General features: G+C 46.1%; 1 protein-coding gene across 2 annotated transcripts in view; it reads left to right on the top strand.

Annotated features, from left to right (window-relative positions):
• The first annotated feature begins 6,104 nt into the window (after window positions 1-6,104).
• Window positions 6,105-16,597, top strand: part of EDC4 (enhancer of mRNA decapping 4) — a 38,627-nt gene continuing 28,134 nt past the window's right edge. For both annotated transcript variants that reach the window (XM_056862827.1, XM_056862826.1), the window contains exons 1-6: window positions 6,105-6,242; window positions 12,416-12,572; window positions 13,366-13,477; window positions 13,930-14,029; window positions 14,811-15,000; window positions 15,919-16,066. In XM_056862827.1, coding sequence (XP_056718805.1) covers window positions 6,167-6,242; window positions 12,416-12,572; window positions 13,366-13,477; window positions 13,930-14,029; window positions 14,811-15,000; window positions 15,919-16,066 — 783 coding nt within the window. In that variant the 5' untranslated portion in view covers window positions 6,105-6,166. The remainder of the gene's footprint in view (window positions 6,243-12,415; window positions 12,573-13,365; window positions 13,478-13,929; window positions 14,030-14,810; window positions 15,001-15,918; window positions 16,067-16,597) is intronic.

The raw sequence follows: 16,597 nt of genomic DNA, 5'->3' as shown, positions 1-16,597 counted from the left end.
CTTATAGCAGGATCTGCCGAAATCATCCCTGACAAGTGTTCATCCAGCCACTACTGAAGATTGCCAGTGAGAGAGTTCACCACCTTCCTAGGCAGCCGATTCCACTGCTGAACTACTTTCACTTAAAAAAAAGTTTTCCTAATATCCAGCTGGTACCTTTCTGCCTGTGTTTTGAACCTGTTATTGTGAGTCTTGTCCTCTGTTGCCAACAGAAAAGGAGGAAGGTCATGTAGCCAAGCTGAGACAAAGAACTTGGTCAGCCCAGGTTGGAGGTTAGAGAATTCATCCAGCTTGCAACCTTTAGTAAGCAAAAAGTGTTTTATCCATTAATGTGCATTTTAGGGTGAACTAAGACCCTTGAGGCATCATAAACTACTACATGATGAGAGGATGTCTGATCTGGTATTGTTAGGAGGCGTGCTGATAGAAACACAGGCTGTTAAACAGGCTTGTTAAATAAATGGTGTGAAATTCTTCTCTTGACATAGAAGGGCAAAATATAATCAAGCTCTGAAGAATCTTTAAAGCAAGAGTGCATGCCTTGTGCCCCACTGAAAGCAGCCTAACCACTGCTTGAAAGCTTGCCAGGTGTTTAGGTAATTTCCTGTCCTTGCAATCCTAAACAAGAAGCAAATTTGGGACATTTATTGAGCTCCTGGTGGGCTGCTAGGGTTAGTAGGGTATCAAGATGCATAGGCTGGCAGTAGGGTTTAGGATCCTTTCCCTGCTGGTTATAAAAATGCATAGAGAACTTTGTGCACTATGAAACTTTCTGCTGCCTTCATATAGTTACAAGAGATCTATGTAATGCTTTATGGCAGACAACTGCAGTTGGAAAGTAAAGCAAACATTGTTGGGGTTATGCTGTAGAGTGTGGATTACAGAACAGCACTTATTTTGGCAAAATGCTGAAGTTACTAGGAACAGAAAGCCTACTTGTTCAGTATCTACTGCGTAATCTTGACGTCTTAAGACTGTATCTGGTAAATGTATAAATAAAGGTTGTTAACCATATTATTGGAGGGGGCTGTGACTCAATGGTAGAGCATCTGCTTGGCATGCAGAAGGCCCCAGGTTCAATTCCTGGTGTCTCCAGTTAAAAGGATCAAGACATAGGTGATGTGAAAGACCTCAGCCTAATACTCTGGAGAGCTGCTGCTGGTGTGAGTAGACAATACTGACCTTGATGGACCAATGGGCTGATATACAGCTTCATATTGTTGCTTTCAGCCCAAGCCTAGAAACCTAAATAGAGCAAAGGAAGAAGAGGAAATGGTGGGCGTTGATGTGTTTTAGGGAAGCAGAAGACGAGAAAATAGACTATATTTGTCTCTTTAGATTATCGGTTGAGTTCTTACTGGTGGCCACTGGTGCTTCATGTCATTTCCTGTGACAAAACGGGCTGTTACCGCACTAGGTATTCCCAGCGATGTATTAAGAGTTTGAAAATGTTATAAAAAACATCGCTTTAAAAGGGTTTTTGGATACCATGACTTATAAATGGTTGGAAGACGTTTTCACAGCTAAAGGGGCCAAACAAAGTGCGAACAGTATTTATAACGTTTTCAAACTCTTAATACATCGCTGGGAATACAAGTGTGGTAACCCCCAGGCTTGGGGCAGAACTCCATGCAACTATCTCTATTGCTATGGTGGTCTTTTTTTCTTTATCTCAAGTTTGTATGCATCCTGGAAAGAAGAGCCTGCTGTAGTAAAATAGTGAAACTTCACCCAGTCATCCCCACAATACATAGAGTGTACCTTCAGAATACAGCATCACCAATTGAAGGAAAGTCGGCTGTCTGGTAGTTGATGCACGTATACTGCTACTAGACAGAGGAAGTTGCTCTGTTTCTTTTCTAATCTCAGCCTTGCCTATTTCAACTGACTGCCCTTGCTTTTAACTGTTTAGAAGAAACAGAGTTTTTATACCCCACTTTTTCTCTACCTTTAGGCTCATTTCTGGGTTATGTATGTTGCAAAATGTAATACTGGGATAATTAATAGTGTGTAGTTGTTGGTAATCTTGTAAGCATCCCGTGGGGAATGTCTGAACCTGAGGTTGCAACAATTTGCAAGGGTTTCAAGACCAGCACACAGCTGAAGTAAGCGGATTTAAGCCAAGAGGGAAAGTGTAAGGTTAAGAGGGGCTTTGTGTGTTACAAAAGTCATCATTCCGGTCTGTTTCTGAGCCTGTATGAATGCAGTACAGCAATCCTGTTTAGGAGTCCCTTTCTGTAGTATAGCCATACCAGGAGAAGGATGGGGACAAATCGATGGGTCTTTGTTTCTCCTGTTCTCCGAGGCACAGCAGAGATCCTGAATTTTCTATGTGGATATAAAGCTCCCCTCAACCAAGAGCCCTGTGGCGCAGAGTGGTAAGCTGCAGTACTGCAGTCCAAGCTCTGCTCACAACCTGAGTTCGATCCCAATGGAAGTTGGGTTCAGGTAGCCGTCTCAAGGTTGACTCAGCCTTCCATCCTTCCGAGGTCGGTCAAATGAGTACCCAGCTTGCTGGGGGTAAAGGGAAGATGACTGGGAAGGCACTGGCAAACCACCCTGTAAACAAGTCTGCCTAAGAAACGTTGGGATGTGACAGCACCCCGGTGCTTGCACAGGGGACCTTTACTTTACTTACAACCCAGTAGTTCACCCTGAAAAGCAGCTGCTTTCTCTGATGTCTCAGGCAGAGGTCTTTCCAAGTTTTGCTACCTGAGATTACTGTAACTGAGCAGTGGGGGCACACAGAGTGTATTGTTTTATTTCCCCATACGGTAGCATGGTATTCTTCTGACAATTACCTTTGTAAGAACCGTCAATGAGAAATGTCAAACAAGTAAATGAAGAAACTGTATTCAAAGATTTTACTTGTGTTCATTGCTGTGCAGAGATCCTCCATTTTTATCCTGAAGAAAGAATTTGCTTCCTTCCTTTAACAGCATGGCCTTGCATATTTCCAGACCTAGGATCCACTTTTCTCATACACTGGCAGCGGCATCTGATCCACTGAGGTGCCAAGTATGTGGTTGGGAAATCATGTAACAGAAAAGGAGAGAGTTGGAAGTATGATCTCACCAGTAGCAAAGCCCGAGTTGTCGGTAGCAGGACAAGATAAGTAACACAAACAGCACCAGAAGGTGTATATAGTGAGGAACAATCCAAGCGTCAGAGCCATGGAAAAATCCTTTCTACTGCTGAATGATCTCACCTTATTGTCCTGCTGCTCTTCTCAGGGCCAAGCAATGTTAAAAAGTCATCAGGCAATCTCTGTGCCACAGTCGCCCTCAATCGGATGTGAGTTGCAAGGTACACTTCAGATTGTGAGTGTGATGCACAGAATGAGGGGTATAGGCTTCCCCCCTGCAGTTTTCCTCATCTAAAATTGTCTGGGTTGTGCTGCTTATCCCTTACATGTACTAATGCAGTCACTCATACTTCCTTAATGGAACAAGAAGCACTCCCATAGTGCATTTCAGGTAGGGAAAAGGTGTGGGGAGCAGAAGGCATAAGCCACCTGCCCTCACACACCACGCTCCTTACCGGAATTGGACCCCGGCACTCCTGGGAACTGAGCTTTCAGCAGGCAACGTGCAACTCGAGTATGATTGAAAGTTCTCAGAGTGGGTCCATACACAACATGAGGACTTCAGAATGTGTACTTAGCCTTGCAGTATGTGTGAAAAGGGGCAGGAGGTGTGCTTCCCTTGCTCTCTATAGGGGATTGTGATCTAGCAGGTGAGCCAGTGTGGTCTAGTGGTTAAGAGCAGTGGACTCTGGCTCCTCCCCATGAGGGGTGAACTCTAATCTCATGAACTGGATTGGTTTCCCCACTCTACCACATGAAGCCTGTTGGGTGACCTTGGGCCAGTCATAGTTCTCTCAGAACTCTCTCTTCCCCACTCCTACACACGAAGCCAGCTGGGTGACCTTGGGCAAGTCACAGCTCTGTTAGAGCGCTCTCAGCCTCACCTACCTCACAGGGTGTCTGTTGTGGGAGAGGAAGGGAAGGAGATCATAAGCTGGTTTGATTATCCTTAAAAGGCAGAGGAAGTCGGCATATAAAAACCAACCTCCTTCAGGTGATGCTGTGTGACACAGTTGACAGTAACGACCCATGAGCTGAAGCCCACTGATTTAAAAGCTCTCAGTGGGCCAAAATCTTAACATAGAGAAACACTACTGAGGACAATGTAAGAGCTAACCTGCTGGATTAGTAGGGTTGCCAACCTGAAGCTGGCAACTGGCAGGAGACAGTAGGGTTGCCAACTTTGGGTTGGGAAATTCCTAGAGGTTTGGAGGTGGAGCCTGGGGAGAGTGGAGTTTGGCAAAAGAGGAACCTCAGCAGCATATAATTCCATAGTGTTCATCCTCCAAAATGGCCATTTTCTCCAGGAGAACTGATCTCTGTAGCCTGGCAATCAGTTGTAATTCCAGGAGATCTCCATGCCCCATCTGGAGGTTGGCTACCCTATGGGTCAGAGGGGTGGTCCAACTAGTCTAACCATCCCGTTTCACGCCATGGTCAACCAGTTGCCCAAGAGAGGCCTAGGGCTATCTGTTATCTCCAGCACAGGTATTTGGAGGTTCCTTTTCGTCTTAGCTAATAGTAGTAGATGGGCCTGTACTTTATGAACTTAAATCCTTTTTAAAAAGCTATCGAAGACAGCGCCCATCACGGCATATCCTGGCAGTGCAATTTAATAACTTCAGTGAAACACCTTCCATTTTTGTGTTCAGTGGGCATTGCTGAGTTCCAGGTAGATTTCTTTTTTTTAAACACAGCAGCCACGTCCAATCCATCCTGTCCCCAGACCTTTATGCTTTTTTGGCACTTTGCTACAAAAACAAAAGCCACAGAATCATCTCTTGACAGAATCTCAAAGCTAGGTCATAGAATCATAGAGTTGGAAGGGACCCCCAGGGTCATCTTGCCCAACCCCCTGCACAATGCAGGCCATTCCAAACTACCCCCAACACCCCCAGTGACCCCTACTCTATGCCCAGAAGATGGCCAAGATGCCCTCCCTCTTATCATCTGCCTAAGGTCACAGAAACAGCATTGCTGACAGATGGCCATCCAGCCTCTGCTTAAAAACCTCCAGGGAAGGAGAGCTCACCACCTCCCGAGGAAGCCTGTTCCACTGAAGAACCGCTCTGTTAGAAAAGTCTTCCTAATGTCTAGACAGAAACTCTTTTGATTTAATTTCAACCTGTTGGTTCTGGTCTGACCTTCTGGGGCAACAGAAAACAACTCGGCACCCTCCTCTAGCTGACAGCCCCTCAAGTACTTGAAGATCGTTATCATGTCCCCTCTCAGCCTTCTCTTCAGGCTGAACCTACCCAGCTCCTTCAACCTTTCCCCATAGGACTTGGTCTCCAGACCCTTCACCATCTTTGTTGCCCTCCTCTGGACATGTTCCGGCTTGTCTACACTTTTTACGTATAGCCCGCCTCCCACGCTTCCATACCATAATATTTCGACCTGAATGAACAGCAGCCCCCTTTAAAAAAAGTACGCCTGTTTAATGGTGTACTATCATTAAATTCATTGTAGCATATTGTTGCCCCAATTATTTAAATTTAAACAAAAAAAAATCTTGAAAGACTACAGTCCGCAATAGCCATGCGGATTAGCTTTGGATTTCACACATTAACAGATCACTTCAGGATACAATGGTTCCATATCAACATACCACACCCTCATTAGCACATTATCTTGATACTTACAGGACAATGGTTAGCACATTACCTTTGTTACTTTTCGCAGGACAATGACTCAGCTCAAACCCAACCCCTTTCTGACTATATATTACTCTTCCTACACACTTGACACTGAGAGACACTGTCCTTCAGGGTTCCTCCTCTGAAGATGCCGGCCACAGCTGCTGGCGAAACGTCAGGAAAGAAAATGCCAAGACCACGGTCACACAGCCCGGATAACCTACAAGAACCAAAGAAGAAGAATCTTGGCCTTTCTCCTCCTCTTCCCTTCGTTATTTCCCAAGCTCTGAATTCTTCTTGGGAACGAAAGCGGAACGGGAGCGACGCAGCAGCGGTTTCCACTGCGGAGGACGTTGGGTGACGGACCGGAAGCGGAAGTCGGGGCTGGGCCTGTCCGGGCGGCGGCTGCGCGGGTGGCGACGGAGGCGTCCTCGGCGGCGCTCCGATGGCCTCCGCCAGCATCGACATCGAGGACGCGACTCAGCACCTGCGGGACATCCTCAAGCTGGACCGGCCGGGCGGTGAGAGACCGGCGGGCGGGGACCCTGCGGGAGCTCGGGGATGTCGCTCGCCTCCGGCCTCCCGCTCCGGGACCGGGGAGCCCGCCTTCTGAACCCGGGCCACCCTGCTCTCCTCCTGGCAGGCTCCCCACGGGGCAGGCGCGGCCGACCCGCGCCTCGGCGGTCAGGAGAACTCCGGGGGCTGCTGTTGCTCGGATTGCAAAGCCGGCTTACTTTGGAGTAAGCCCCCCCCCGTTGCGATCCGAACAGATCTGCCGGAGGTCTGCAGCCCCGCACGTGATGGCTTTCTTGGGACGCAGCCTCCCCCATTGGACGCGCGCAGTGGGGCTTACTTCCGAGGAGGTGTACTACGGGCACTTTCACGCAACCCAAACAATGCACTTCCAATCCACTTTCGATGCACTTTGAAGGTGGATTTTACTGGGTAAACTGGCAAAATCCGCTTGCAAATGATCGTTAAGGTGCGGTGAAAGTGGACTGACCTTAGGCAGAGAAGGGCAAGAGTCCAGTAGCACCTTAAAGACTAACAAGAATATTTTCTGGTAGGGTATGAGCTTTCGTGAGCCACAGCTCACTTCTTCAGGTATCTGAAGAAGTGAGCTGTGGCTCACGAAAGCTCATACCCTACCAGAAAATATTCTTGTTAGTCGAAGGCTTTCACGGTCAGAGTTCATTGGTTCTCGTAGGTTATCCGGGCTGTGTAACCGTGGTCTTGGTATTTTCTTTCCTGACGTTTCGCCAGCAGCTGTGGCCGGCATCTTCAGAGGAGTAACACTGAAGAGACACGGTCCTTCAGTGTTACTCCTCTGAAGGTGCCGGCCACAGCTGTTGGCGAAACGTCAGGCAAGAAAATACCAAGACCACGGTTACACAGCCTGGATAACCTACGAGAACCAATTCTTGTTAGTCTTTAAGGTGCTACTGGACTCTTGCCCTTTTCTACTATTGCAGACAGACTAACACGGCTACCCACTGTGAATGACCTTAGGCAGTTCATGAGCGGGAGGGCATCTTGGCCATCTTCTGGGCATGGAGTAGGGGGTGTGTGGGGGAGGTAGTTGTGAAATTCTTGCATCATGCAGGGGGTTGGACTAGATGACCCTGGTGGTCCCTTCTAACTCTGATTCTATTCTATGATTCTATTTGGGCTGTGTGAAAATGCCCTTCATCTGGTTGCATAGGACCACGATAGTCAGTTGCACGCTTACTTGGGTCTAAGCTTCACTCAACTTTGTCATACGAGAAAAGCGTGCATTGTGGGTAGAACGTTTGACTAGAGATCTCGGAGGCTGTGTTCGAATCCCCACTCTACTGTGAAAGTTCACTGGAGGTCTTGGGGGGCAGTCGCTGTCTTTGAGCCAAAAACTATCTCGGGATTGTCGCTGTGAGGATAAAATTGAGGAGGGTAGAATAATGTTGTAAGCTGCTTTGAATCCCCATTGGAGAGAAAAGCTAATAAAGCTTGGCCGTGAGCTTTGGCAAACAAATAAAAAGGCCTGTTTGAATTTAAAAAAAAGTGTGCATATGTGCACACCCCACTACCATCTTGTATCTTTACCTGTTACATGGGTGGCTTATTCTTCAGTACCATGTAGGGCAGCGGTGTCTAATCTATTGGCTTCCTGGGCCACATTGGAAGACGAAGAATTGTCTTGGGCTGCACATAAAATATACTAACGCTAACGTTAGTTGATTCATAATGTTTTAAGTAAGTTTACGATTTTGTGTTGGGCCACATTCATAGCTGTCCTGAGCCGCATGCGGCCTCGGGGCCACAGTTTGGACAAGCCTAATGTAGGGTGTCTGTGTCTTCTCCTTCCCCCTGTTCTTTTTCTGTTTGAAAGGCTTGTTCTCCTTCCCCATTCTTTGAATGCGACAGGCAGCTGATTTGATTTTGGCCCTGTTGGGTTTTTAAAGTAGTGGTTCTGCAGCAATTAAAGCCTGTGAAACGGATAGCGGTGCCATCTGTCTGGCGACGCTTGCAAACCCTAGAGCTTTTTGGAAGCCAAGCTGTTCTAAGCAGAGTTTGGCTGGCCAAGCTGGCATGGAGCCTGAGATTCAGCCTGGCTTTCTAGCACTGCTCAGCAACTACCCTGTGATTTAGTCCTTCCTTGATTTGTTTTCTCTGTGTTTTCCTTCTGTAGTCATGTTTCTCCTTGTGCCAAATTCAGTCTCCTTTCTTACATACTTGTTATTTGTCAGGCCAAAAGGAGGACTAAGTAGATCTAAATTAATTGTTTTGTGCTTGCTTGTTTGTTTAATTACTTCATCTAAGCCAGTGGTTCCCAAAGTGGGTGGTACCATCCCCTGGGGGGCGGTGGGATTACCTAGGGGGGCACTAAGAGGCAAGGGGGCAGCAGGGGGCACTAGAGGCTGGCCCCTTCAACTGTGTTGTTGGATAGGGTAGGGGGCACTGGGGTTGAGTTTGTAGAACCAAGGGGGCGGTGGCCAGAAAAGTTTGGGAACCACTGATCTAAGCCCTACCTTTCGCCGCAATGGTGATCCAAAGTGGCTTACATTATTCTCCTCTCCCAGGTTAGGCTGAGAGTGTGTGATTGACCCAAGGTCATCCAGCAAACTTCCATGCTAGAGTGGGTATTTGAGCTGGGTCTCCGAGATCCTAGTCCAACACTCTAAGCGCTTCTCTGGCTCTCATTTTGTTGTCCACAAGTCTGTACAAAAGCAGCTTTTACTTGCTGTGGGGTCCCCCCCCCCAATGTAACCTTCTATTCCACTTAAAAGCTAGTTTTCCACAGCTGCTAGACTATGTCAGTTTCCAGCGAGCCACAAATTTGATGGGGCTTGATAGTCAACTGTTGTCTTATATTAGCCACTGAGGCTTGGCTTTCGTGCTTCTTGATATGTAGAGGCAGGTGTGTCCCTTTTGTTCCCACTGCCAAACTAGAAGTAATGTGGTGTCTTCTTTATAGCAATCCCCTCCAACCCATGACATTGATGAAGCATCTTGGTACAGAATGTTAGTCAGGCACTGATTTAATAGAGGTGCAGTTTTTCTGGGTTCTCAGTTGCTTCTTGAAAAAAAACTTGGGGTGGAGTGTGCTTGTCACCACTGGCTACTTGATGACTTAGGATGTAAGAAAAATAGCAAGTATCCCCAATACTTGAGAAGGAGTTCTAAACTGTTGCACCCTATGCTACCATAGCACATGTATCATTATTTTTTTGCCCTCTGAGAAGCAGGACAAAATAATAAGTTGAAAGCAGAAAGCAAATCTGAAGGAAACAAAAGAATGTATTATTTGGAAGAAACTCTTCTCATAGAGTTGCAGTAGTAGGATGGCCAGCATATATAGGTATTAAGCTAAACTTTTTAACATTGAAAACACGCCTGTTTAATGGCGTACTATCATTAAACTCATTATAGCATATTAATTGTTGCCCCAATTATTTAAATTTAAACAAAAAAAATCTTGAAAATATTGTGCATAACTAAAGTATGAATTTTTTCAGTGCTTCCTAAAAGTCAGAGAAAGGCATACATTGCAAGTGTGGAAAACCGTGCTTTAAGAAGCATTTTAATCATTCTAACAGAAATTTTTTTTAATAGGGGTTTCTGTAGTGCTCTTCCAAATGGAAAAATTGAAAGAAAGCCCTTGGGAGAGGGGAAACCCCCCCCCAGACCCTTACATCTCTAGCCTGCAGAGAATGAGAGTGGGTTTCTCTTTAACTAGGAGTGGACCTGTTACTGTATTTACCCCAAAGGAAGACTAGATTCCCCCCCCCAGATGTGCTGTCAAGAAAAAGGCGGGGAGGGTCATCTTACATTTGCATACAAGTTGAATTATTGTAATTATTGTAATTGAAAACCCCCTTTTTGTACAAAACATATTTAAGGGAAGGTCATCTCATATTCAGGCCCATCTTCCTTTTGGGTAAATATGGGCAAAGGAGCCCAAGTTCTTGAGTAGTATAGAGTAATGATGTGGGTTTTCTGGGAAAATTTGAATTGGAAAATTTTCCATCTCCGATTTCAATAAATTCAAATAATGTCAGCAGAAGAAGGCAAATATGCCACATACAGGCCTGTACCATGTAGAATCATTGGGGTTTGTCAGTGCTTCATATCCCACGTTTAGCCCATCTGACGTGGTTGACTTGCAGCAAAACAGCCCTGACAGCTCTAGACAGACGACATTCAGATATGTGGGGCAGAAAGTTTTCAACAGAAAAATGGAGCAGTAGAAAGTTTTCCACCCCACGTCAATGGTACAGCATATCTGCTTTTGATATCTCTTTTTGGAGGCAAAGACTGCATTATCTCTGTCTTTAGAATCTTTACTAGCCTCTAACATTGTATCCTGCTTTTCCATGAATACTATTCAAAGCAGATTGCCACATTTTAAAATTATTTTTAAACCAATGAATCCCAGATCAGCAGGAAGTTTAAACTCTAAAACGTTAGATGTTAAATGTCTGGAGCCGATAGCTCCGAAGAACTGTAGCTGGACTGTATTCACTACTCTAAGAGGGAAGATGCCTAAAAATGCCCGTACTGTAGTCTCCAAGCAAACAGCTCTCAAGAAATACTGGGGGACGAACTGAACTGAACTGCCTGGGTTTTCCTCTGGGCTTCTCTGCCTGTCTTCAGTCCGCCCTTTTGTCCATCTCTGTAGTTTGTGGTTGGCCGGCAAACCAGAATTTAAAACCATGCTTTTAAGCGAGCTGCAAGCCGTCCTTCATGCTAACCGTGTTTTAACATGATAGATGAATTGATGAACCATAGTTATGGTTGTTGCACTTACTGCAGAGAGATACACCGTGGAGGCAGGAGTGAGCCGATAGGGGTGAGGGGTTAGCAAAATGAATGCTGCTCCAAACTATGGTTTGCTCATTGTATGTTTGGAACTTCAAATCATGGTGTGGCCTGATACCTGAATTGCTGCCTATAGTCTTGCAAACATCTTTTATTTAAAAAGGTAAATAGAATAGACGATGACATTTCTGATTATTCAAATTGTTACTTCCTCCTTTTGTGTCAGTGTATATGCAGGGTCCAAGCCATAAGGGTATTTATGGGTTGAGAAGAACGTGACTCATATTACGTATGAATTGTACTGCATTCTTTCTGGGAAATGAATTAAGGGCCTGGGTTTGTGTTGTGCTGAAATCAACACACAGTATTCAAAGTCTGGCCATTCTGATGTTATGACAGATTTGGGCCTAAGGTTTGAGATGAGGATTGGATCTGTGTTCAGCGTAAGTGCCTTATGCAACTGTTTTCATCATGCTAGTTAAACTTTCAGGGTTGTGTTGTTGTTGTTTTTTGAGTGTGTGTGTGTGTGTGTACTGGTCAGACTTTTGGAAGCCAAAACTTCAGAGCTAAGCTGCTTTTCATTCAATTGACATAAGTATTTTCCCACCCCTTTATAAGGGTATGAAGGTATAGGATTTATGCTCCCGGTTGCAGTAAATCTGTAGTGTGTGGATAGTTGTATTATCTTTAATTCTCTTCTTCCTCCTCTTTCTATAACAGACTGGGGCATTAATAGTTGGCCAACAGAATCCCTATTGATCTATGCACCCTACAAAAAAGTAGAGAAAGGGAGAGCCAACTATGGATGCCACCCTGAGCTCCTTGAAAGATGGGTGGGATACTGATGTACAGATCATGTGGACATGATCTTCATTCAGAATGTTGTTACTTCTCTAGGGCTTTACCATTTTTTCAGTGAAGTAGAGGGAATGATGTTGTCGTGGGCAGAGAGAAAAACCCTTTCCTTGTGCCTCACACAGAGAGCCTTCTGTTTCTCCTAGATTGTTCCACCCCTTGTTATGCTCTTGTCACCATGAGAGCCAGCGTGGTGTAGTGGTTAAGAGCGGCTGACTCTAATCTGGGGGACTGGGTTTGATTTCCCACTCGTCCACATGAGGCCTGCTGGGTGACCTTGGACTAGTCACAGTTCTCTCAGAACTCTCCCCCCCCCACCTACTTCACAAGGTGCCTGTTGTGGGGAGAGGAAGGGATTGTGATTGTAAGCTGCTTTGAGACTTCTTGAGGTAGAGAAAAGCTGGGTATAAAAACCTCCTCCTTCTTCTCCTCCTCCTCTTACAACTGTGGGTCGCTGAAGGGAGCCCCTCCAAGCTCAGAAAGAGATGCAACCATTTTTGAAGTCTTAAGTAAGCATGACTGTTGGTTCCTTTTTCACACGCAGGTTCAGTGAATGAAAGCCAGAGACCACCCAGTTCATACAATGGAGACCTAAATGGTTTGCTGGTTCCCGATCCCATATCAGGTGGAGATGGAGCTTCTTTGGCCAAGCCGGTGCCTCAGACGGTTCCCTTGGGAACACTGCAAGAAAAGCAAGTCATGTAGGTATCTTTGTGTGTGTGGGGGGGGGGAGATGCGAGAGCCCAAGGAACTAGCGAGGAAGAAAGATGTATGTGGCATTCCCACATCGAAACCCTTGCTGGATAGTGGCTCAGCAGGAAATCGCTCCTGCAAAGACTAAGTTTCTAGCTTGTCCTTGGGCTGCTGGTTTAAAGATTACTCAGTGTTTATAGAACTTGGCTCTGGAAAAATCCAAATTTAAGCTAGTGGGCTGCCCAGCAGAAGAGAGGTTCATTTTAAAGTCTTTTTCTCTGAATCAATGGTCTAATGTATTGCTCTTCGGGTGCAGTGACTCTCCAAGGTCCGTCGTAGCCCTGCTTCCCTAAGGTCCCTTTATACATAGACATTCCAGGACTTGAGAGTGGGGCGCTCTTTGTACCATGCACGCACTCTACCACTGAGTTATATAGTCCCTCCCTTTGGTGGAAACAAATGGGATGTTTTCATTGCCATTGATTCACGTGGGGCTGGCAGTTCCCAATTCATGCTTATATCTGTCCTTTCTTTATGGACAGATTGTCTTTAGGTCGCTGCAACAGGAAAGACAAACAGTAAACTGTGGGTGCATCACAGTTACAGCCGTGCCTGGGTCTACGCATGGCCTTGTTAGAACTTAAGCTCAAGACGATGCAGAAGGTCCCTTGTTGCGGCCCTCTCTTTACTGTTTGGAGTCTTCTGTGAGCACAACCCTTTGAACCCCTGGCAGCAGAAGCTGTTAATCTCTTATATTTTTGGATTTTTCTCTCTCCCCACCCCTCTCCACCCCTTTTCTAGCTGCCTTTCTGGCGATGACAGTTCCACCTGTATGGTGATAACGGCTAAAGATGTTGAGATAGTAGCCAGCAGCGACTCCAGCATCACCAGCAAAGCTAGAGGGAGCAACAAGGTAAACGAGGGGAACGACGTTGGGGGGTGAATTGGAGGTCTGCAATGGAAGGGGTGGAATGGGTGAAAAGCCTGTCCATTAGTGGAAATTATCTTCTGGGTCCAACCCACCCATTCCATCTTGTGGGATTGTTGATGCTGTTGGCTAACAGTAAGGTACAAATGGCCCTGACCTGGATGGCCCAGGCTGACCCGATCTCGTCAGATCTCGGAAGCTAAGCAGGGTCGGCCCTGTTTAGTACTTGAATGGGAGACGACCAGGGAAGTCCAGGGTTGCTATGCAGAGGCAGGCAATGGCAAACTGCCTCTGTTTGTCTCTTGCCTTGAAAATCCTGTGGGGTTACCATAAATCAGCTGCGACTTGAAGGCACTTTCCACCACCAGGGTACAACTGTTGCTGGCACATATTGCCGATCAATATTTCAATTGCTCTTTGTGTCACCCCCCCCACAGGTTAAAATCCAGCCGGTAGCCAGGTATGATTGGGAGCAGAAATATTACTACGGCAACCTGATCGCTGTGTCAAATGCCTACCTGGCATACGCCATTAGAGGTGAGGTGCCTGTCTTTCTGTAACAACAAATTGTGTGGTTTTGGACAGGCTTCTTGCTCGTATGAATGCCTTTCCATTGAAGGTCTTACTAGGTAGATTCAATCACATTCCGTATCAGGAGAGACTCTGCCCCTGTGGTTCAGGATCCCCAGACTCACTTATGCGTATTATTTTGGAATGTCGCCTGGGTGAGGGCCTTCGTAATGACTGTCTGTTAGATTTGCTTGATACCGATTTAGTCAATAATAAAAGCCGAATGTTAACTGCTCTACTGTCCGATGTCAAGCATGAAACAACTGCCTCGGTTGCAAAAATTTTGGTAATGTTACTGAGACGGGATCTTTGAAGCCTGCCTAATATTTCAAGTTGCTGCTGTGATGTGGTTTCTAGAGATTGGTCAATGATCATGATTATCATTGCTTATTATATCACAGTCTGGTTGGATGGTTATATTATTTTAATCCTTTATTTTAGCCTTTTGTTTAATCCCAAAATATGGTACATTTTATATATTTTATACTTAATTGTATTGTATTCTCTGTAGGGGCCCTGGTTTGTTCATCAGGGATTTGTGTGATCTGTTTTCGATTGTGAGAATCTGTATGAGCTGTCTTTTGTACTATGCCTGTTAAAGGTTATTGAATTGAATTGAATTGACAGGCTTCTTTAACGGTAGTTTTAATGGTTGAACCGCTCTCTCATCTTGCTTTGCCTCTCTTGTGTATGGAGGGTGCTCACCCGACCCCGTCTGCTGACCTCTTCCTTGCCCTTCTTTCCACAGTCGCCAGCAACGGCTCTGCCATGGTGCGGGTCCTGAGCATCAGCACGGCCGAGCGGACCCTGCTGAAGGGCTTCACGGGTGGCATAGCGGACCTGGCTTTTGCCCACCTGAACTCCAACCAGCTGGCCTGCCTGGATGAAGCTGGCAACCTCTTTGTCTGGCGCCTGGCCATGGAGAACGGAAAAATCCAGTATCTTTATCTCTCGGACTTTGTGGAGGAGACAGCTGTGATGTTTGTGGTCACGTGGAGAGTTTTATGGGTTCATTTTATCAGGCTAGACGACACCCTGATTCATTTGGGATCTGGGCATGATACGTTTTCGTATGGCATCGCTCATATCCAGTCAGCAAGCAGTTTTCCAAATCATTGCTTTCTAACTCAAACAGAGACGCTCTTGTATTCTGGCCCTCATGTTGCGGATTTGCCTCGTTGTGACGCTGTCTTTGTCCTCTTAACTGTACTCTTGTTAACCTGAGTTACTTCCCTGAAACCTGGGCCTCTCTAGAAATCAAAATAATGTTGACACGTAGCACCTGTCTCCTAATGAACTGAATAGTATTGCAGCACTGGAGATCTGGCTGTCTGCCATTAAGCAAAAAGTTCATTTGGCAGCCAGGCAGGCAGGTGTATGCAACTGAAAGGGGATGCCAGATGTCACCTAGAATTTGAGTGCTGTTTTTGAGTGATAGGAAATGGGAAGGGGAAAAGTTTGGCCCAGTCTTGGGTGCAGAGATGAAGGGTTTGTGCTTAATATCCAGAAGCTTGTTGTAAGATTGGAGTGGGTGTGAGGGAGAGAATGTGAAATCCTTTTCTTCCATCTCTGTTGAAAGGCAGGCGTTTTGTGAAATGGAAGGACAGCTTCTTGATTAAAGTTAGAATGAAACTCCAGGCCACAGAGTTGGTGTCTGAACCTTTGGATGGGGGGTTGGTACCGTTCACCTGGGTCCTTGCTGGGCTGGCATAAGAGAAAGCCACTGCAAGTCCTTTGCGTTCATTTCTGATTATGTCGGAGGTCTACCTCAAAAGGAGCTCTTCCCATTTCAATGAATGTTTTGGTGGCTATATAAAGCAAGGCAGTCTGTACCCGTTCCTCAACTTGGCGATCAGAGAGGAGATCTTGGTGAACATCAAGCGACCTGACGGGACTCCTCTGAACAGCTTCCGGAGGATCATATGGTGTCCCTTCATCCCAGATGAGAACGAGGAGACTTGCGAGGAAGGCAGCCAGACTCTGGCACTGTTGCACGAGGACAGGGTAAGAAACCCCGCGAAGGGAAATCTCTTTGGGGGGAAAATTGGGGGGAAAGCCGACAGGAGCTGAGAAGCATCCGGTTCGGGCAAACTCAGTGCACACGGACTAAGGGAAAATTGCTTCAGATTGCCCACATGGGAATTACTTGGACATGAAAGGGAATGGGAAAAAAATGATGGATAGCCTCTTAAAGATGCCCAAAGGCACATACCAGGCAAGTCGAAAAAGAGAAACAGTGTGGAGGGGTTTCTATGCTAATACTAGAAGCCTCCAAGCAAAAATGGGGGAATTAGAGTGCATGGTTTTAAGAGAAAACACAGATATAGTGAGCATTACAGAAACCTGGTGGAGGGGAGAGAACCAGTGGGATACAGTCATCCCTGGTTACAAACTGTATAGAAATGACAGGGAAGGGTGTATTGGAGGGGGTGTTGCTATGAATATCAAGGAAGGCATAGTGTCTAATAAGCTAGAGACCATAAAAAGGGCAGACTCGTCCACAGAATCCTTATGGGTGACGATTCCGGGCCCCAA

This window comes from Euleptes europaea, chromosome 17 (assembly GCF_029931775.1).
Source record: "Euleptes europaea isolate rEulEur1 chromosome 17, rEulEur1.hap1, whole genome shotgun sequence".
Classification (NCBI taxonomy): Eukaryota; Metazoa; Chordata; class Lepidosauria; order Squamata; family Sphaerodactylidae; genus Euleptes; species Euleptes europaea.
This window is presented reverse-complemented; position numbering and strand designations above follow the sequence as displayed.